Raw genomic sequence first — 23,977 nt, 5'->3', positions numbered from 1 at the left:
GCTGCGATCCCTGTATGTTTGTGAGACGTGTTAATTGACGAGCGGACGCTGAAGGTTAACAATACAGAGCTGTTGCAACATAGGCTGCACTGAATGATACATGAGACCTTTGGTTCCATTTGCAGACAAAACAAACATTGCACTGTGCTGGTTGCTGCTGCTGTCATGTTAACCATATGCATATCACAGAGCAGTAAATGTCACTGAAGATGCTCTTTTATTTAAATTAGCAATGTACAGCATCAGATACACAAGATAAATTAGATGCATTTGTTTCAGCGTATAATTCTTTAATCAAACATTGTATGTCTAAACAGGAACGTTGTTGAAGAAAACACTCCATAAACTTTATTGTACATTAATCTAATAAGATATTTATTTATTTTTATCAAAGTTTAGGTAATTTTGGACCATATGTCTTGGGCCCATTTATTATGAATGTTGTTACAGTTGTATGCAAAAGTTAAGTTTCAGCATCCCTAGTGAAATTGCATCCCCTGCCTCTCTCTCTCTCTCTCTTTCTCTCTCTCTCTCTCTCTCTCTCTCTCTCTCTCTCTCTCTCTCTCTCTCTCTCTCTCTCTCTCTCTCTCTCTCTCTTGCATATTACTATATGTAAAATGAAAAACAAGAAATGTTTCATTTTGTGCTTTGACAGTGTTATTTGGTTTTGTTGAGAGCTTTGTGATCAAGTTAGAATCCACATTACTGTACATGATACCACAATACTTTTGATGCTTTTGATGCACTCCTGCTAACCCTGTTGCCATTAGGCTTGTCAATTCTTAGAAGTCTGGTGCATGATCTTGAGTTAAGAGTCTTGTTAAATACAAAAGAATCTGTTATTCGCTCTGATTACAATCTGCTTTCCCTCTCATTATGGTTTCTCATAAATGTGCACTGAGTCAGATGGCTCAATGAACCTTTTTGCATAGATCTGAGTCATTCTCAAAATAGCATGAAATTCTAACCAAGAATCTTTCTGCATTGTCAGCAAGTTTATATTTTCTTTCTGACCACTGCTTTGACTGTAACTGGAAGCAACAGCAGCTACAGGGCGTATCAAACCTGAGCATTCGGGTTATGAGTGCAGAGAAAGTTTATACTCTTGTAATACTGAAATCCAAATAATCCACCACATTGTTCCTTGTGAAACCGAACGTCTTATAATGCGACCACAATAACATCATAACTCTTCTCTTATCTAACCGTTGACCTTTTTCTTGACCAAGTATTGTTATTGTTTGAACATAGAATTAAATTAGACTACTATTCTTTTTTAATGGCTGATAAAGTAGAATGGCATGCCATTATAGTTTATCAGCTTGTTAACAAGTATAGAGGCCCAAATATATAGACTAATACAGTTTTTTCCTTACTTAATGATGAAGAGCTTGTTTACCAGTGACAGTGCCCATGTCCTCCTCCTATCACTCAGCTGAAGAGAATTCTCAGTGTAATAGGGTGGAGGAATCTCTGATGAGGAATACACTTCAGGTTCACATTAACACCTTGTCAAAGTGTCAGTCCTACACTGCGTGAGTCATATGTTGTGGCTGACCTTAAGTTGTGAATAATTCCACTTTGGAATCAATCTAAACAGAGCAGTGAAATAGCTGGAGTAGACATGATTGCGAGGGAGGGGTTTAGGAAATGGTCCACAGAGTTTTTCCCTACATATAAACATTTCAACCTTTCAATGAATATGGCATTGACATGACTCATGTAGAGTTTTAATTTTGGAAGGGGGTGGGGATCTACTACCTGCAGGGAATTTTGAGGAAGAATCTCTCCCCTCATTCCAAACATGGCACAGTAGCAGTTAACCAATCATCATTGTTTGCAACCAAGAAATTTAAATAACACTTCATTTTTGTCTGAAATTTGAAGATTTTGTTGATTTCTGTGAACCTTTGTAGCATAAGAGCACTGCATCCATTTAGAAATTACATCACAAATAGCAATCATCAGGGTCCAAGCATGACACGCCATTTTGGAGTGATGAGTAGTGATGAGTCTCAAAACAAGATATCCTTAGTATGGTCAGCAATAAGGCACCAGCATATCCGCTTTTCTGGGTGAATGCTGTGGCTGCTTGACTGCTTATGATTTGTCATCTACAGGTGGTTCACAGAATGTTGTTAGGTTGAATTTTGGCATGTACCACTTGCTAAGTAGATGTTGATAATAATGCAAGCCATGATAAAAATTGCAGCTCTGCCAATTTGAAAATTTCTCTTTAAATCTCTTTAAATTGCTATTTCAATATAAAAAGATTAGACATATAATATATAACAAAGATTAGGCATTTCAGGCCTAGTAAGCAACAGTAAGTTTTTAAATTTTTAAGCAAGTCAAAATACAAAGAAAACAATATTTTTATATGACTTTTATTGACAAGGTGAATTTCACAGTAATTACCCCTTTATGTTTGTCTCGGCACTGAAAAAAATGGTTCATGATATTATTGTGTGGGTGATAGCACACAAAAAGAAATGTGAGTGCATTTTCTATCTTGAAGTTTACTTGTTTTGGCAGTTATTGTGTTTGTGCAATCCTTCATGTGCAACCATCTGACACCGTTTAATCTTGACCGTCCAAAGCTCCATTTCTCTCAGTGAGAGTGCACAAGAACCCACCAGTCTTTCATGTTAATATCACTAAAATGTTTTCTTTCACTGAAACAAAATGATTTATGATTAAAATGTGTCAAGAGGGCTGCACACAAAGAAAATGTATTACATCAACACAGTTGCTTTATTTCAATTAGCTTGTTTTGGGAAGAACTGTGTTGGTGTAGCACATTTTATTTGTATAAAGCTACTTGCCACATTTCACTCATGTAAATTCATTATGCCATTTTTTCAGTGTAGGAACAATGCTGCTGGACTCCACTACAGGAGACTGGTTCCTGAACTTTCTGAAAGTTACCTTTTTTACTGCTTTCATGTCTGTTTTTCATTCATTCATCATCTGTTTTTAAGTAGAATGCAAAGCTGGTTTGAGCAACAGGCATCTTTATACTGTGCAGTCCAAGAAGTAAACAGTATGTGAAAAATAATTCAGCCAGTTATTTGTGAAAAGACAACCAAAGAACATTGTGTGTGTGTGTGTGTGTGTGTGTGTGTGTGTGTGTGTGTGTGTGTGTGTGTGTGTGTGTGTGTAAGTAGAATCAGCAGGACTTTGCGCAAAGTCCTGCTGATTCTACTTACACACACACACGCACACATACACACAGTCTATTCCTACCTGAGGTTTCTGTCCTCTCAACCTCCCATAAATTCCCCAGCATCAATGAACTGACACATTTATGCTTGACATTAATATTTAGCTCTTGTATAAAATTTGGTATTTTTTGGTATTTTTAATATGTTTTGGACACATTTTTGTCTGCTTTGGTATTATTTCAAAGTCAACAGCAATGTATTTTGTTTGGATGTAAATGTCTGCATCTGGAACGTTGGAACCTTCTGAGCTAGCAGCTAACCAAATAGAAAACTTTAGCCTTAGAGGCCAGCTTGAAATGTGCTTATATTTTCAGGGAAGCAGGTTTCTTATTGCAGCACAATGCTGTCTTCTTCAAGACAGAATGCAGTAATTAGTCTTGGCTGGATATTTAATGCCTAAGTTTGATGAAGTGATAAAAAATATGTCAAGTAGAAAGTGCATAGTGGACACAGATTTGAAATATATAATTGGAGTAATATAAAACAAGCGATGTGCTTATCAATAATGTGATGGTATTCTGTACATAACATGCACCAAGAACAACAAATACAACTCAAAAAAGGATACTGAGTTTCTAGGGCATTAGTGATGTTTTAAAAAATATTCACACATCTGTAATTTTTGGTAACACTTTAACTCTAGTACCTAACATTGCTATAACCATGCCATAAACACACCATATGCATGTCATGACAGATTTTGTTCAGTAATATAAGTGTCATGTTAACATTACCAGTAACTGTCTTTATAGATACCATTATATTTGATGCTATGACAGCTTATGTAACATGTTAATAATGGTTAGATATCCACAGTTACATCAAATATTATGGCATCTGTCATGGCAATTACAAATAATGATAACACTCTTGCACTATTTTACATTACTTGTGGAAACTGAAATATGGCATGTGCCCTGACATGTTTATCACCTGACATATTTAATCACTCCGATTATGTCATTGTTTTGGAGTAGAGTTCAAGTAAAGTGTTAGGAAATTTTTATGTATTAATCAGCAATAACTGTCCTTATTCAGGAAAAAGTTTGGAAATAAAACTAGTCCCCTTTGAAATATATATATTCAATACAATATATATATATATATATATATATATATATATATATATATATATATATATATATATATATATTCTATAAAATGTATTTTCAGCTATGAAGCCATTATGAACTTATACTTAGCTTCAAATATTGGAAGCAGAAATTGATTAATTCATAGGTTTCCTAGAAAATTACATTATTGCCTAATTTTGCAAAAACACAAAATCAAAACAGTTTAGAAAACTGACTGAAAGATTAAATTTTAAAAGATGAAATATTGCAAAATCAGCATAAACAAGGACACACCATGCCACTCATGCAAAGCACTGCTGTCATGAGGCATCATTTAATAAACAAACTTGTTATGGACCTTTATTAGCATGAAACTGTTTTTTTTTTAATTAAATGTAATATTTTAAATAAATATTATACTTATTGTTGTATTTATATCCACTCAGTTCAGTTCAGTTATCCTGTAAACAGATAAACATAAATAACTATTAAATATTCAAGTTGCAGTTTAGAACCTGATGGAGTAAACTTTAAAAATTCACGTTTTAAAGAAACTGCTTTTGAATTTTTGTTAAATAGACATTCATGATGCGACCAGACAGGACCTGTATGAGTTGGTGTGAAGTGACTCATATGTCTCCACTCATGCCTCATGATTTTAATGCAGATGAAAGAGAGACCTACTTTTGGCCACATTGTTTCCAAAATGGTTAGTGGTCTGTCTGTTGTTTCTGACAGACTTAAAGTTTTTTTTTGTCATTTTGGCTATAATCTTGGTTTAGTGACTCATTTGAATGAAAGGGCACCGTGGCCTGTAGAACTGCCAGAGGTTTTTCAAAGTTTCTCAGGCACTGTTAGAAGCCAGAGCTCCTCCACACACGAGCCACATAGATGAGGAACGCCAAAACTGTTCTGACTCACACATAAACTGAAGAGAACCATTGAGGTCTGAAATGTTAAACAGCCACTGAAACGCCTGGCTTTGACTGTGTTTATGACGTGAGGCTTTCTGGGGGCATGTGACAACTAAAACGTTGTGATATTATTGAATTATGATGTGGATTTCTCCATTGGTTATCTGAGTTCGTGGCACCTCTAATCAAACGCACATGTTTCTGGGGAAAAAAAACACATGAATCTTAGTCACTGCAATGTTTTGCGAAGATTACTACTTGCACGTTTACACAAAGTCATAACATGCTATAATGAATGTCAGTCGTATACATCCTGAACACACTGCTGTGTACGGCCTTTTGGACCTGCTTGAGACAAAGGGCCCTTCTTATCATAGCCATTGCTGAATCGCAAGCCACCTACATTCAAACAAACCTTTCAACTAAGGCTTAGAGTTACTGCTGAAAAATGAAATGAATGTTGTCAAAGTATACCTCCCACTGACACAGCTACCATAGAAGTGCACTTTGTTTTTTCATTGTGGAATGGCTCATCTGTCATTGCCTTACAGTAACTGATACTGTAGCAGTTCTCTTGAGTGCCATGAAATGAGTGACTGTTAGATCAACAACAGCGCTGCGCTGTCAAACTCTCGTCCTCTTTCTTTTCACCGCAAAAAGATTAGGCAATACATTGTTTTCTTTACTCAGATGTAGATTACCTATCCATCGTCTCAATTAGGCGCAGCTAGTGGAGCGAGCAAGACAAGCCGAATTTTACAGAAAGCAAAAACTCTTGATTAAAGGAATTTCTCTGAAGTGAAATGTATACAAATGTTGGGAGTCAAAACAGCTGCGAAGCATGTATTATATACCACAATTCACCTTAAACCCTAAATGGTGAAGATCTTGCACAATAGGAGAGATTTGGATTGAAATGTGAATTGCAGATTTACAGTATCCAGTCATGTGTTTGATTAATTATTCTGGCAACAGAAGCTGTTTTGTTTGCCAGAAAACTGCATATGAAATGCCCCTATAATATGATGCAGATACAGTAAAATTGATTTATATGTGTTTGTAATCAGAGTGTGGAAAAGTAATTGTTATTTGGAAGTAATTGTTCCCAAACTGAGAAGTGGAATTCGTGGTTGCATAAAAAATGCTACAGTTAACTTTTTTAGTGATTTTAGATTCTACATCAGGGCTTTGCAGCTGCTAGCAGTCCTTTCTGCTCAATATCCTTTAATGACTCCATTTTTTAAAGACACATATTTATTAAAGGCATTTACTGCAACTTATGTGTGTTTATACTTTTTCCTCCAGAAAGGACAGTGAAAGGGTCATTTATCTTTCCATGCACCCTTTTCCTTATTGTAGTATAATGCATTGAAAAACATTCCATTCTGTTGCCCACATTTCATGTCTACAGATTCAAGCCTGATCTATTGGCAAAGCTGGTTAGCTGTAAAAACAAAAGGATGTTTTTGTGTTTTCATACATCAATGCAGTCTCAGAACAGTACCCAGTATACATCACAAGAAAATGTCATACAACTACAAGAGTCCCTATGTGATGAACAAGAAACCTTAAGTGTTAGAGTGTCCACTGCTGTTGAGGCTAATAAATATAGACATTTCATGTGGCTTCCTAGTGGTAGCATTTGCTACCTGGTCTCCTTCTGCATTACTCAGCTAGAAAGAGAGAAAAAATAAAATACCTTAAATTATCTGCCCCAAAGCCCTTGTGATTTAAAAAACTTGCTCCCCACTTCAAGAAACGTCATGAGAAGGGGGTTTTGCTAGTCTTTAAATCTCAGAGACTATGGTAGCACCACTGTAGAAAGCAAAAAAGCATGTTTACAACATATTATTTTGGTTTATTACAGTAATATTTATTCATTTTAGCTGGAGTGCCCTTTTGAGTTTCTGCTTGTCTTGAGGCTTATTGCATTTGTGATTGCATGCATTCATAGTGGACTTGGGTCAGACGATTTTGCCAGTCAAAAACATTCCTATTGTGTTTCAAAGTGAAGTTTTGAGAGATTTGAATTGATCTGATAAGTTAAGATGATTCTGTTTGTCTCCAGTTGCCTATGTCACAATGTTATACAGATGTAGTGGTATACTTTAGGTCATGAGCACTTAATTTCTTCTCACTTTCCTTGTTTTGTTGCTCTGGTACAGGTTAATCTTGGCCTTATCTGTCCATAAGACAGATTTTATCAAATGTAATCCGGCAATTTTGTTTTTGAAACTTGTGGTTTGCACATGGTGGAAGACCCTTTGAGATCATAGTGGTGTATTTTTCCCTTTATGGCCATCTTTAACACGTCTATGCCTATACCATGAGAACCATTCTTGATCTGTTTAGCAGGTTTTTCTTGACAGATGAAACTATTCTTCTGTCATTCACTATTGTCTGCTGTGGTATGTCAGGTTTTTTTTTTTCTATTGTTTAGTTTATTATTTCATTCTTACTTCTTAGTGTATCAGTTGTACCAAGAAGCAATTACTAAGAAGCAAGGTGACACAGATCATGCTTTAGCTATTTTTTGACTTTTCAATCTCACTATGGCCTGCTTTACTGGCATGGGCGCTTCACTTCTTTTGGTCTTGAGAGGCAGTAGCAACAGACTCCAGATGCACATGCCATACTTACAACCAACTATAGACTTTTTGTTTTCTTTTGTGCAAAAACTAATGATGCAACAACACACAGCTGGCCAAAAAATGACTGAGCAGCCAATTTTCTACTTACTTTTGGTCCTCTGAAGTGGGAGGATTTTGTATAAAAAGGCTGTGATTTTTCTGTGGTTCCACCACTATAGATCTGAAATCTCTCCTATTTAACTTCATAGTCATTTGACCTCATTGTTTCATTTAAACGTCATTGTTCTGGATTAAAGAGCCAAAAAACAAAAACTAGGTCACTGTCCAAAATTCCTTGCAGACTGTACTGGAACAAAAAAAGAGGAGAGGCAAAAGGCCTCGGAAATTAAGATGAGATCCTGGACAGAGCAGTAATGGCAAAAACAAGTAATGTAATAATAGAATGATTCAGAATTCAGTTCCTTAGTGGCATTACTGTTGACTTAGAACTGCCAGCTATTTGATTTCTCCACACCACACGAATTTTGTTTTACTTGCATTAATCTTATTCCTTGATAGGCATCAGTTTAAGACTCCCACTGATTCATGTCAACAAATAGCTGTGTTGCTACTATAGATGTATGAATCCATCTTTACTGTATGTGTATTGAAACAACCATTCAAGAAGGATTCATACATACATGTAATTGATTTTTTACACTGTTGGAAGAAAATTGTTTTCTTAACAAAGTTAGTTACCTTAAAAGTTTGAGTTAATAAAACTTCTAAAAGGACGCTTAAAGAACAAGAATGATGCTGTCAACGTATTATTAGAAGTTGATTTTAGCTTAACTTTCTTTTTTAATTTAACCCTTTTTTAAGCTAGAATACCATTTTTATAGTGTACCATTGAAATACTTTAAGTATTTTTGAACCAGCTAAAACAAAGCTGGCATATAACTTGGCTGTCTAGTTTGGGAACTGGAAAGATTGTGGTCATAATTAGCAAATTAGAAGATTGCTTGAATATTGTACTAAGGTTGGAGGTTCTTGGTATGTTTGGTAGACAAATGTACTAGTTGAGCCCATATTGCTGATATAGATGTATAAATATGGTTATCTATCTGTCTCTATAAAGTCACCACAGCAAAAATCTTGAAAAAGTAAAATGTTTTATTTAGTGAGAGCTTCAATACAGTATAAAACAATCAATTAATAATTGGTGTAATTGGAAAAATCATTGGTACCAAAAAATCTGTGACACCTCAGTATCAGCCAATGTTATTAGCAAACCACTATATTATTCAATCCCTATTTACAATATCAGTGCTCACATGCTCTTTAAGTTGTGAAATATATTATTGGATAAAAAATATGTTTTGCATTTGCCATTAGATGAAGAATATAAACATGCATAAGTTGGGGGGATGGTGTATTTGTGAGGACATGAGGCTTATTATTGCCCCTTTAAACAGACATTATGACCTGAAGACACAGCTGAGGTGAAAGCCCTGCCCCATGGCCAACACCTTGTGTTGCTGCCAAAATGAGGTCACCATCTGGGAAGTGTTAATGGCAGGCTAATCCCGCTAATACCACAGAAACAACCTTCCCCTTGGAGGTCCAAAAAAATCCCACTCGAGAACCCTGCTATGAAAAAATAAAGAATTACTCATTGATATGGAAACCATCTTGAAACCCAAAGCTGACATAATATTTATCCCTGTTCACAAGCACCATGTGGTGAGGCTAAAGACATAAACATCAACAAAAATGGTCAGTTTGGATATGAAAATAATGCATATCTTTGAGGGTTTTTCAGTTATCATTTTCTGAATCTTTTAACAAGAAGCCCAAAACTGACACAAACAACATACCTCCTCTAGAGTTATTGATGAGTTTGCAGTCAGTAGTATTCATGTGTATACATTTTGGGAGGTTCTATGTTTAGACCTAGTCAGTGTAAAGCTGACAGAAGACAAATTCATTTATGATAATGTATAATTTATCAAGAACCCAAATGATCTGTGTCATGCTAAATAGCACTGCTGGATCCCCTGGTTTTCAATGCTAGAGAAAACGTTTTTCGTGCGGTCAGCAGCAGGCCACAGGGGACAGTTGGGAGGTTGCCCATTACAGTTTAAGCTGTGTTTAATTTCCAACTTTGGAAAAGCCAGGATGTGGCTTTAAATGAGACAAACCAAGGCCTCGCTTTCCTCGCCTGCCCTCACACAATTAGCATTGCACAATTTGTCAGAAAAAACAAGTCTTGTGTTTGCAAGGAAATCGATGAAAACAAATGGTCCTTGAAAAAATACACAATGGCGTGCAGCTCGCAACACTTCAATAGGAGTGGGGAAAAACAGAGGAAAAATAATTATCCAGAGTCAGAAGCCCTCGGCCTGTCACCTCCGCATTGCTTTGGTCGGTCCTACGACCTCAGAAACAGGAAGTGCATGCAGTGAGTCAGTCAGTGCCTGTATGGCCTCAGCTTCATTTAGTCAAGTGCGATAGGCCTCATTTAGTCAAGTGCAGTTTGGCAGATCCTGCACTTGTGCAGTTTTCTGGATCATGTAGAGTATAGAACAGGGCCTTGCAGAATCCAGGGAGGCAGAAAGTGGCAAAAGGAAGGGTTGGACAAACACTGGAGTCCAGTGGGACTGTACTGGGAACATTTATCACGAAGCTTGCTAAACCTTCACCTCTAACCATAAATATACTTCCCTAATATAACCCTCTCAGTAATCCTAAAAAAAAACAAAAAAAAAAACACATTACAAAATGTCAGTGATTTCTCAAACCCAGCTGGAGAAAAAAACTCTATCCTAGATAACAAACGTTTTGTGTGACTTCCTTCTGCTTTCAACAGAAAAAATATCTTGTTCTGGAGCATCTGCATCCTGCAACTATGATCAGGTGTTTGATCAGCTTGTCAGCTCATCACAATTCAAGTTAAACATTTTGTTGTGTGCAGTATGTTTAGCCCTAAATCACTGTGAGGGACGCACGTCTTCCAGATTAAGAAGTTCCTCAAAGTGCTCCTTCCACAATGGTGGCAGAAGCAAAATCCAGGGCATGGGATGAGTTTGGTGAGGCCATGGATAAAGACTTTCATTCGGCCTCAAAGAAGTTCTGGACAACTGTTCGGCGACTCAGGAGCAGTCGGGGTGGCTGCACGACAATATCCTCATTTAAAGTCAGAGTTTCACCACCCTTGCCAAATGCAACTTGGGTGCAGCCACCCCGACTGCTCCTGAGTCGCCGGACAGTTGTCCAGAACTTCTTTGAGGCCGAATGAAAGTCTTTATCCATGGCCTCACCAAACTCATCCCATGCCCTGGATTTTGCTTCTGCCACCATTGTGGGTGCCACCTTTTTTGCCTGTCGGTACCTCTTTCTTCAGCTTGACGGCCTCCCTCACCACCGGTGTCCACCAGGAGGTTCTTGTGGGACATGAGAAAAGCTCTCCCGGAGGTGGGAGTTGAAATCACTCCAAACAGGGGCCTCTGACAGTGGTTCCCAGTACACCCTCACTATTCGCTTGGGCCTACCGGGTCTGACCATCAGTCTTCCCTGCCATCTGATCCAACTCATCACCAGATGGTGATCAATTGACAGCTCAGCACCTCCCTTCACCCAAGTGTCCAGAACTTATGGTCCCATGTCAGATGAAACAACAACAAAGTCAATCATTGACCTTTGACCCAAGGAGCTCTGGTACCATGTACACTTATGAACATCCTTGTGTTCGAACTTGGTATTTGTTATGGACAATCCATGCTTGACACAGAAGTCCAATAACAATTCACCATTCAGGTTTAGATCGGGCAGGCCATTCTTCCCAATCACGCCTCTCCAGGTCTCCCAGTCAATGCCAACGTGAGCATTGAAGTTTTCCAGTAAGACTTTGGAGTCTGTAGGTGGGACCCTTTCCAGAACCCCGCCCACTTGCTCCAAGAAGGCTGAATACTCTGACCTGTTGTTTGGTGCATAAGCACACACAACAGTCAGAGTTTTACTCTCTGTGATTTTAATTTGCATTGAGGAGACCCTCTCGACCTTGCAGGTGGTGGGCCCACAAGGTCTTCCCACATTGCCTCTTTGGGCTAAGCCCTGTCATGTTACGTGGGCTGCCTGGCGCTCGCCAAGGAATACTACCCCCAGGCCTGGCTCCAGGTGTAGGTCCTGGTGACCCTCTTCCGGGCAGGGAACACGATTTTTGTGTGTGTTGTGCATGGTGGTGTTTTGGATTGCGTTACTCTGGGTCTTCACTCCAGATCTGTTCGCCCTGGGAGACCCCGCCCGGAGCATATTGCTCCCCACGACTTAGCTCTGAATAAATATCTTTATATTAGCTCATATTAAAGGTTAAGAAGGTTTCTGCCTTCTTCTGTAAAGTTTCCTTTTCTTTGGACAGAGATGATATACATAAACAAGCATGATAAAGCCTATACATATTCACTTATTAACCCCTTGTACTCATTAACCCCTTGTATTAGCCCAAAGTTTTATAACACACTTCTGTAATCTAAGAATAGCTCAACCAGTTGAAGTAGTTACTGAATAGTAAGCCTTAGTTTAGATTAGCTTAGATTAGATACTTAAAGACATCAGTCACAGACATGTGTTATGCAGATATTGACATTATATATCAAACATTAGTATTTCGGTTAGCATTGGTAGTGTCCAATCAGCATTGCACAGCACTGCTCAGCAATTCCCCAAGACACTTGTACTAGATGACACAGTAGCTGACAGTCCAGATGTATCTTGTAAGTAGGACTGTGGTCAAGACCGCCTTTGTCGATTTTCAGAGAAGTTAAAAACTAAACTAGTCAAGACTGAGACCCCAAAGGTTAAGTCCTCTTTGAGACCAAGCTGAAATTAAAAATTAACTGCTCCCAGTTCTCATCTCTTTGTCTTCTTAAAATTGTTTATTGACCTAAAAATTGACTTAAAATTCACTTGGACCAAATTAAACACATGGATCAATAGGACTGTTATTTTTATTTGCTATACTGTTCAAATAAAAGTATATAATCTGATAGATTTGAATTCAGTTTAAACCACTATGGCAAGTTCAAGTCTGCACTTCTCACTCTTCTATTTGTTTCAGTGTCAGGAGTTGACACAAACAAGGCAAAAATATAAAGGAATAAAACACATGAAACAAGTCTGTACACACAATAACTTTTCATCAAATTTAAATCATAATAATATATCTCCTCTTTTACTGACAAACAAATGTTTCCCAATGTAGTTCAAACACAAATGGATGCAGTGATTTGGTTTTGAGTAGTTTGAGGATGAGCCAGTACACACTGGTTACTGTTAAAAGAAAGAAAATACAAATAAATATCATTTTTCAAAGCATTGAGTGGTCTTGGTCAAGGCCAGAGACTAAATTTGCTGAGACCATTGGCCAAGTCCAAGACAACTCTAAGATGATACAAACAACCACCGCCACTAGTGGTCTCAGTATATCAATATGCGTATATGACTTTTACTTAGAATTACTATGCTTACCTTGAATGGTTTCATTTGTGATTACTGAGTCTGAATATTTGCTTAATTTGTTTTGGACATTGCACGTGTCATATTTTAGAAACATGCTTCAGTTGGCTGAATGGAGCATTTTGTGTTGTCAGTGATAACAGAGATGACATCACTCAGTCTTATCTATGTAATATAACGCAATCTCTGCAGAGTTTATTTTTATTTGGAATAGGCATAAACAAATTGGAGATTTTATTATTGTTTTGGCACGAGCTTGAAGGTTTGGACGTTTGCCCCACACTGCAAAAGTCTGCTGTCAAAAAATGTTGAATGTCAAACGCTACATGCATGCCTTGCAGAGCAAGCAGCAGCAAGCCTATTGGCTAACCTTCCCCTGTTAAAGGGCCTGAAAGGATTTAGCAATACTGTGTATGATCTCAGTCTTTTAATCCATGGAGTGTTTGGTGTTATACCTGCCGTGTCTAATTAGAGGCTCTGCTGTAATCCAGGGTTTTGATTTGCTATGGTCTTAAAGACGTCTGCTGTTTGCCTGTGGGAAGGAGAGAAACATTCACCCTAATCTTCTCTGCTTTCTCTTTTGCTGTAGCATGTCTGTTCCGGTACAACTTGCTGTCCTTCATCTACCTCATCTACCTCCTGCTAATCCCGCTGTTTGCAGAGCCAACAAAGACAACAATGCAAGGTGAGAATTCAACAACCATAAACCCAGAATTCAACACTGTGCCCCCCGTCTATATTGAAACTTTGAAATGGAGGCTACTGGGTAATGATGTAATGTGATTTATTGCAAAAACAATATACATAACATGCTCTGCACAAAAGATATATGCAGTCTGACTACTTTTGTGTATTTATGTTAATAAACATATTTAATTAACCATAATTTTGGAAAATATCATTGTATTATTTATCGTTAAAAAAAATAAATAACCTGTGACATAACCTTGCTACAACCCAAATATAGTTACTCATAAAACACAAACATGATAAACTGGTGCGTAGCTATGATAATTTGGTTATTAAACAGAAAAGGATCCTTACGTTTTTTTGCTAATTGTGCTGCCAGGCTAAAAAAAACACAGTAGCACAGTGAAAAAATTGGATTATCAACCTAAAAAGTGACAAATCACCTCTTTGTAAAATTGCCATTCATTCCCTTCATTCATAGATTAATGTCAATATGGGATGTTAGTTAAAATGCATATTATACATATTTTAATTCCTACATTTAAGATTTACATGTGAGGTTGCTTTGGGTGTATTTTGATTATTCCCATTTACACTCAGTTGTTAGAACCCACCATCTTACCTGATTTTTTTTTTTTTTTTTGACCACTGCATATACACTCACCGTGCATTTTATTAGGAACACTATACTAATAACAGGTAGGCCTTCCCTTTGCTCTCAATACAGTCTCAGATCCACATGCCAAAGGTGTTCTATTGGATTCAGATCTGGTGGCTGGGAAGGCCAAGGAAGAACACTGAACTCACTGTCACATTGATGAAACCAGTTTGGGATGACTTTTGCTTTGTGACATGGTGCATTATCATCTTAGAATTAAGCTTTAGAAGATGGTAAATTGTGGAATGCACATGGGATGCACAAATTATAAAGAGGTCAGCGACAATAGTCAAACAGGCTGTAGCATTCAATCGTGTCAACATTCCCCACACCATTACACCACCTCCATCAGCCTGGACTGTTCACAAAAGGCAGATTGGGTTGATGGATTTATGGTGTTGGTGCCAAATTGTGACTCTACTTTCTGTGTGCCTTATTCAAAATCGAGATTCATCAGTCCAGGCTACATTTTTCCTGCCTTCATCTGTCCCATTTGGGTAAGCCTGTGCCCACTTAAGCCTCAGCTTTTGGTTTTTGGTTCACATAACCTGACTGGCTTTTCTGCTGTTGTAGCCCATCCACCTCAAGATTCAACATGCTGTGCATTTTGAGATGTGTCTGCTCTCCATTGACTTCTCTGAACAACAAGGCATTTTTATCCACAGAACCGCTGCTCAGTGGATGTTTTTCTTTATTGCACCATTCTGGGTAAAGTCTAGAGACTATGAGTGGAAATCTCAGTAGATTAGCACCAACAATCATGCTACGGTCAAAATCACTGAGATCATATTTTCTTCTTATTTTGACAGTTGATATAGACAGTACCTGAAGCTGCTAGCCTGTATCTGTATAATTTTATGCACTGCACTACTGGCACATGATTGACTGATTACATAACTGCATAAATGAAAAGGTGTACAGGTGTTCCTAATAAAGTGCACGGTGAGTGTATGTTAGCTAGATGTTTAGAACACTTACGTTTATATATCAGACCACACTAATGCTGGTGAAAATCTAGCATGATTTTGGACATTTCCCTTAAAGTTTTCTGTTACAGAAGTTTTCTGTTTGTGTTGTTTAATTAATTAAGTTAAAAGAATGTCATATACTGTACAAATTACATGCATGAACAATGGGCCCATCAGGATTTAGGTCTAGGCTCTTATTAATGTGTAACATGGCCATTCATCTCCTAAAAACGAATAACTTGGAGTAGTTATAACTAATAACTGGTAGTAATAATGAGTCAAAAAAATGAGAACTTTTCACAGATAAACTTCATAGAACAGAACATCATTGATAGCTGCACTGAGTGGTGTGTGTAAGGGGGAGGAGAGTCCAAGCAGGAGAGGAATGCAGTGTGTGTCTCCGATCTCCTCTCACCCCCAACACCCCCGCATATGTGTCATCAGTTCACTAGTTCAACTGTTGCCTTATCACGCCCGTTGTTTGAACCTCAGGCCACATCAGTGCATGCTAGATTTAAAGTGAACTTTTCCTAGTAAAATTAGCTTTTATTAATTGTTACCAAAAACACATCTCTTTTCATTTCTGCATGCAATCCTGCTTCACTGTAAAACAGACATATTTCAGCACTGAAGTGTTATATGCAGAACAGCACAGTGGCTTTAAGCCAACATCTCTGCTCAGCGTTTAATGCAACAGTGTTGCTCTTGAAGTCTGAAAAGTAGCATTACTCCTCCCAGCCTGATCTCTGATAGGAAATATTTCAACAAAAATACACACATACAAAATACATCTTTGAATGCAAGCGCCATAATTTATCCTCAGCTTATCTTCAGCTTATCCCATAATTTATCTTTAGTTTAGTTTATTGTGTAATTTGTTTTTGGCTTCATTTTCATAATCAAATCTTAGACTTCAGACACAGCTGCCACATACACTGTAGAGTCACAGTTATTTTACCCTTGCTGACGTTGCAGTGTAGTGTGATTACAGGAAGAGAACATGATTAGTCTGATGAGCAAGAATGATCAGCATTGTATATTTTGTCCCAGTCGTATCTGGTCATTTGGAGATTTAGGGGAAGTGGAGTGAGATCATTGTTCTGCCTCTGTGTTTAACCAACCTGCAAGACTGATTGATATATGGACTGTCAATAATGGTATAGTATTAACTACTTACAGCGCACATGTTCTGTCAAGCCAAATTTCTATATTCAGTCAAAGGTGTTGGATGCTGTCTTGACAAATTGTATGAAAGCAAGCCAAATATTTTTTTTCACAGGGGCTGCCTGCAGAGCTTTCTGTGTTTGTGTTTGTTTAACTCACTGACTGATAGTATTAGAAGGGTTGAAGAAACACCAGAGGTGATGGCTGCTTCTTCTCTATGTTCAAGACCTGTAGAAACATGTAGCACATGATATGCCAGCCTGGGGGATCACCTTCTGCAGAAGTGCTGTTTAGTCCCTGAGTTAATAGGTGATCCCCAGAGATAGTTTGGCCAAAAGTGTTTGGTGATACTATGGTAAAAATCAGATTTACACATTATGCACTTGGCCCTAAATGCCAGAGAGCACATGTTCAGTGTTCAAAGTGTGCTTCTTTAGTTTTGAACTGGAGCTGAGCGGATGCTGCAAGCCCAGATCATTGCATATTTAGCCTAAACCATGGTGAGGTTTGAGGTAAACTGAAATAGACCTGCTTATATGGTTTCTAAATCTGTATGATATGCTATTGATCCATAAAAATGGGGAGGAATATGAAAAATAGGAAAAAGAGCAAAATGTGCAAGTTTGAACAAACACAGAAATATCTGCATTAATTAAACATTTACATTTGCATTTACATTTACAGCATTTAGCAGACGCTCTTATCCAGAACGACTTACAAGAAGTGCTTTGTCTATCTAGAGAAAGTATCTTTGCTAGTTACCAATAGCTTAGAGAAAAGACAGTCCTGAGCTCAGATACTGCTAGAAACAAATATGTCACTGCAAACACCAAGAGAAAAAGGAACAGAGTTGAACGCAGAACTCTGTGCCATTCAATGCAATACAATAACAATAAGATACAATAAATAAAATAAGTGCAGCTTATAGTTCAATGCTCATTTAAGTGCTAAACAATTGAATAGGCTTCTGACCAATAGAATTCAGTGTCTTTGTGTGGTGTTTCCCAACCTGGTCTTCAGGGCTCCCTAGACGATCTATATTTTTGCTCCAACCTACTTCACATCATGTAAGAATGAAGGACAAATGTGGTCCGTCTGGGGGTTCCCTGAGGACCGGATTGGGAAACACTGACTTACTATGTCAAAGCTGGGCAAGATACACCATACATTGTCCATAAAAAGAGAGATAGCTCAAATTTGTTTTATTTTGGCCTGATATCATTTATTACTGAGCCGGACTGCTGCATGTGCAGTTTATAGTATTGTCAGGACATATTTGTCAGCTGATTGCATATAAACTTTAAAAACTTCTATTTTCTTGGGGAACCTGAGCTTTCAGAAGAAACCAAAGAGTGAATTGATGAAATAGTTTTAAGTTTCACAAACTTTTAAACATTTTTATTTATTTACAGTGGTCTCCTGAAATTGTTACACCATTATTCTGTAGGCTACTATGATTTCTACACTGTTAGAAATAAAGGTTGTGTGCAGGTACATTTTTTGTTCATCAGGATACAAACAATGTAAATGTACCTTCAAAACTACAACAGTTGTTTTAAGGTCCAATTGTGTTCCTTAAATATGTTTTTCCCAGGCAAAAAGTACATATTTGTATCTTTTAATAACCTAATGTTTTAAAACAGTACATTTTAAGTGAAAAAATAAACTCATGGAGACAAGACAGGGTGTGTGGTGTCAAAACTTAGAAAGGGTCATTTCAGTGGATTATGGTACAGTTATATTCCCTGATTAAGGTACTGAAATATACCACTGCAGTGACAAGAGGGCTACTGCCCCAGTGACAGTGTCATTCCTTTATTTCTGAGAGTGTATCACTATATGTAAAGAGTGAAAATAAAAGGTAACTGATGCATAAAGTATATTCCTGCTTCTGTATTGTCTTGTTAAGAATGGTACATGAAACAAACAAAACAAAAAATAAAACAGTTTGGCTTTTGTAGAACATGTACTTTACATGTCACAATAAATGTGACCACAGCATTAAGAAGTCATGTTTTGAAGGTGACGAGTAGATTAAGACACTTTTATTGTCTGCATTAGATTGTTACGTCCCATTTTTAGCAGTTCGGTGTGCTTTCATAAGGAAACAACTGAGTGACCAGACACAGCAGAACAAAGTCAAGGAGACAACAAAGGCAGAAGGTAATCTGAGCGCTCAGTTTGGGCAGAATTAGCTTAGACAACTTGACCAGGAAAGGTGGGGGGTAGAGTGAGGAACCTGGTCGCAGAGGGTCAGAAGGCCTTGGCTGGGCAGGGCTGGGCAAATTGAGACATTTCCTTTCTGCAGCTGCTATTCCTCTATGTTTTTCCCACCTACCACTAGCCAGAAGAACAAGGAACATATGATCAGTACATCAGCTCTGATTGTTTATCTTCCACATAGTGTTTTTTATATTAAAGTTGACTTTTTGTATCATATTGTGTGTAAACTGTTGTCAAGCGAATGCTCAGGTTCAAATCAGATTTAACCAATGCAAATTCAGCTGTGTTGAGCATCTGTATTTGGGCAGCCTGCTTCAACATCATTTTAATGGTTATCCATCAGTTGTCCAAATTTGTTTTGTTACATTTGCCATTACTTGTTATACCCAGTCATTCTGTCTTCACTACAGACCACTTTATGTCGTATTTTACAACACGCAACCCCAACACTTTAAAGTACTCCAACAGACATCTGCTAGACACCTTCACCCTGAAGGGTGTGAAGCATTACATTTTATGCTGGGCTATAGACCCAAAGAGCCTGTGGCTTTGTTCAGCTAGTGGCGTCTCGTTGCGGGTGTTTGTTTAGTTATGACCCTCCAGTAGAGCAGGAAAGGAGTGAGTCAAGCTCTGTCGATATACCTTTGTTGGCCATTGCGTCACCACCACCAGATGTTGGCCATTAATTATAAAACCAAAACTCCATCACCTCTCCTGAGGCAAAATTGTTTAAGGGTGATAATATGTGCCTGGGTACCATTGACGTGAAAGTTATAGGAGAAGGTTCAGCTGGGCCACCAGTTATGCTTCCAAAAATAAAGGTGCCAAAAAGGGTTCTAGTGGTCTTACTGTTAGACAATGTCTACATAATCGCCTGATCACAACTATTGGAGCTGATTGCACAGTTGTTACCTTTCAGAATCATGTGCTGCAACGTAGGATGTGTGTTGGATGTGTATTCACCATTTAAGTCAAGGCAATTGCATGTAAATAAAACCAACAAATTCATTTTTAAAGAGTAGCAGTTAGTGTTTGTTTGTGTGAGCTCGAACTGTATCTGTCCTCTAGGAGCTACTATGTATAGTCAGGAAGGCAAGCAAGACAGATAACCAGCCATCCCAGACACTTTTATATGTTATTATTTGCATATAATGAACAAAAAAAGACAATTAACTTTTTAAGCAATATTATTTATATGGTAATTAAATTTCATGATCATAAAAGACCGTCTTACTGTCCTTGTCTTCATGAACATGTACAAAAATCTTAACAATTTAGGAAATAAAGAAGGGATAATGCACAACTACAAATGTAAATTCAAAAGTAACTGATCTGATAGATTATTTATAATAGAAGTAACACCCAAGGTTATCAAAGACATTGATCTTCTTTTGCTTTTCAGTGCAAGAGTTGGTTTGAAATAGTAAAGTCACTACTCCCATTTCCAGATAACATTTCAATCTGTAAACAATGACCAGTCAGACTTTCCCCATCCTAAAGTGAGGAAGATAGCAATGCTAGACTGCAAGACTGTCCACAAGTTTCTCCTCAAAACAGACGTAATCTGTCCGCTTGAGGTACCGCAGGAGACAAGATGGCTTCCTGAGGAAACTGAGCAGAATGGAGAGGTCATTGGAGAGAGACCCCAACCCGCTTGGTTCTCCACAAACCAGCTTCACAGCACTTCCTCAGGAAGATGATGATTCATCGGCCTTACAAGGAAGGGCAGCTTACACTCTTTTGAGTCCTGCTGGTTTTAGTGTAGTTTAGTCATCTTCTTTCTCAAAAGTAAGCGCTCCTAAAAGGTTCCTGGCTTGGGTGAAGAGCTCTAGCAAAAACCTTTGATTGGTATGGAACCTCAAAGTCTGAAACAAACAATTTACATGCATTGGTGGTGATTACATACAGGTGTAACAGTTCAGTTTTCCAGTGATCATGAGCATGACCACGTGCTCAGATGCTCTAGACAAGGTAATTGTCACATGATCCTCTGGGGAATTCTGGGATTTGAACTCTATGGAAGGACTGTTGTGCTGAGCGTTATGGACTACAGGGCCAGAGGGAGGCATTACACAAGCACATTCAATTCTTTTGAAGTCTGGACACTGTTGTGATCAGTCAATTGTTCTGAGAACTGAGATTGTCCCTTTCCTTATGTAAGTGGACATCTTATATCTAAACCCCAACAGTAATATCAGAAACACAAACAAATTCTTCTTAAACGGTGTTTTAACTAAAAATTAAATAAATGAAGGGTGGTCTCTGACATTTGCACAGTACTCTGTAAACAGTCTGGATTAAGTGATTATTATAAAAATCTGGTTTTAGCTCTTAAAGAAGGACACTTTATATGTAACCAGATTACAGTTACCTTTTAAGGATTACTATTTTTAAGGAGTAGCCAAGGTTTGATTAGGCAACATCAGTGTATTTATTAACTCTTAATTTATTGACTGGCCCATTATTTCAGAACTAGTTCTGTCATTATGACAGATTACAACAGTTAAATGTGGCTTTAGGAGAATTAGGACTGTTTTCAGATAGTTTGTAATTTGTACAGTCTGCACTTGGTCAGTAGATGTATGGGGGGGGAGGGTATGAGATCAGAAGTAATCCAAAGGTTTTGTAGATTACAGGTTTAGTCATGTAATTTGTAATCAGAACCAGATATGAGTCCTTTAGTAACCTACCCAACACTGAGAACACTGTCAAGCATCATGCTTTTTCATGCATTTAAATCTTCTTTAGGAAACCAAACAAACTCTTTTATTGCTTAACTCCAAAGAGCCCTTTTTGATATACTCTTAAAAACAAAGGTGCTAGAAAGAGTTCTGTGTGCAGTGCCATAGGAGAACCAGTTTTGGTTCTGTAAAAACATTTCACTGGATAGTTCTTTAGAGAACAATTTTTGTAAATGTGATGTGTGAGTATGAAGAACCACCATATCTAGGGAGAACCCTAAGTTGGTATAGAACCTTTACATTATGTGAAGGTTCTTTAAAAGTTTTTTTACAAAAACACTTCCAAAAGTGGTTCCTCTATGGAATCACTCAAAGAACCTCTCAGTTCAGACTAAGAAGATTTTACATACTCTTGCTTGTTTTGTTGGTTTACATATTTGCTTTCATAAGAATTCATAAAAGTTCAACTTTAAATGGACATTCTGGAAGAAGCACATCTGGAAGAAGAAGCATTTCTTCACTAAAAATAAACAGTAGAGGAATTTTAGGAGGAATGCAGAGTATCCACCATTGTGCCTACTGCACAGAGAAATATCCTTTTCTTTTAGGCCATTTGGGTTTTTGTTAGCAGTGGGTCTTTGTTAGCAATTCTGTGCCTCCCCCTCAGTTTCTCTCTCTCTCTCTCTCTCTCTCTCTCTCTCTCTCTCTCTCTCTCTCTCTCTCTCTCTCTCTCTCTCTCTCTCTCTCTCTCTCTCTCTCTCTCTCTGTCTCTCTCTCACTGTTCAAGAAGAGCACATATCTCAGCTCTGAGTCGCATCATAAAATCTAATTAAGGGCTGTTTGAGTGTCTCCAATACTGGCTTTACAAATTTTATATGATTTCAAAATCATCCAGGCAAAATTAAGTTCCCAGGTTGACAGTCGGAGTAAAATGAAAAGGAGATGTAAAAAAAAGGACATTAAATTCGATGTCATGCATCATTATGATGAACTGAGGACCTTTCCTCTTGGTGTGTTGCAAGGTGTTCCTCTTCAGACCTTTGCAAAGGTAGCATGTGCAGCCAAAATAATATGGTCTAGTGGCGGGAGAACTGGACTACATTGTTGTAAAAGAGCAGCTGATAAGTTCATGTGTAACCGGAGTCTGAGTGGCCCTAAAAACTTGACAGTATAATACATTTAGACTGTTTTAAAAAGGAAATGTTAATGCAGTAGTTCAGTTCAATTAATGACTCTGCCTCATGCTGCCTCTTTGTTCCAAGAAATTAAGTGTGCTGTCTGCAGCATTTTACATGCTATACCTTATGAGCTTTTCTTTCTTTTTTTCTTTTTTTAGCTTGATTTATTAGTCTTATAAGTTATCACAAATCAATTTTGCTAAATGACTTGCAGAAGCTGTAGTAGCTGTAGTGGAACGTGATTCATTTTGCTGTCTTCAAGTATGCTGGAGATATGAATCAGATGGAGCTGTTTTATCCATAAATGTTACAATATAATGGTTTTGTAGTGAGTGTTTAAGGATTCTAAATACTAAATCACACCCAGTTTATGGTGAAATGCCTTGCATTTATGACTTGAATGAGCTTGAATGCTCTAGGTATCTCAGGCAGACACCTTGGCCTTTAATGTTGGGGGCTGATCTTGAGGAATGCCTTTGCTGGCTGCTGTGGGTCTTTAATAGTCTATGGAATGGCAGTTTTGGGTAGTGGCAGGGCTGAGGAAAGAAGTCTTACAGTGTGCAGAAGTCACACAGAAGTCTTACAGTGTGCAGACTGTTGCTGTATTTGGAAGTGAAATTCCTCACATGTTATGTTGAATAATGCCAATGAAAGTGCAAAGCTGAAAATGAAGTAAATGATATAGTTTTTTTCTTTTTCTGCCATTGTTGTAAGTAATAAGCCATGGGAGGCCAATTGTTACTGTGATTTTATTATGGGTAAGGGCTGTCAGTGGGAAAAAGAATGCCCAAATCCAAATAAAATGATGAAATCATTATAAATGACTGTCATTTCATTAACTTTTTCATTTTTGCCATTATAACATTGAAAGTATCATAATACAGAAATCTTCACCTCATAAGTAGTTTTTGTTCACCAAATTACCACTGTGATGATAATGCTAATTTGTAGTAGCACCTGTGTGCAATTTCCAACTTTGTTAGCATTAAGCTAATGGTGTCACACGTTCATTTTCCCACACTGGATTTAATCCTACTTAGATTAGATCTAACCTAAAACATGGATATTTGAAGTGTTTAAGACATTCAGGTAGCATGTTCTTTGCTTTATTTTGCAGTTT

General features: G+C 37.7%; 1 protein-coding gene across 2 annotated transcripts in view; it reads left to right on the top strand.

Moving 5' to 3' along the window:
- Window positions 1-23,977, top strand: part of LOC108431241 (piezo-type mechanosensitive ion channel component 2) — a 143,376-nt gene that overhangs the window by 9,863 nt on the left and 109,536 nt on the right. For both annotated transcript variants that reach the window (XM_017704263.2, XM_037536789.1), the window contains exon 2: window positions 13,885-13,980. In XM_017704263.2, the coding sequence (XP_017559752.1) occupies window positions 13,885-13,980 (96 nt within the window). The remainder of the gene's footprint in view (window positions 1-13,884; window positions 13,981-23,977) is intronic.

Source organism: Pygocentrus nattereri, chromosome 3, assembly GCF_015220715.1.
Source record: "Pygocentrus nattereri isolate fPygNat1 chromosome 3, fPygNat1.pri, whole genome shotgun sequence".
Classification (NCBI taxonomy): domain Eukaryota; kingdom Metazoa; phylum Chordata; class Actinopteri; order Characiformes; family Serrasalmidae; genus Pygocentrus; species Pygocentrus nattereri.
This window is presented reverse-complemented; position numbering and strand designations above follow the sequence as displayed.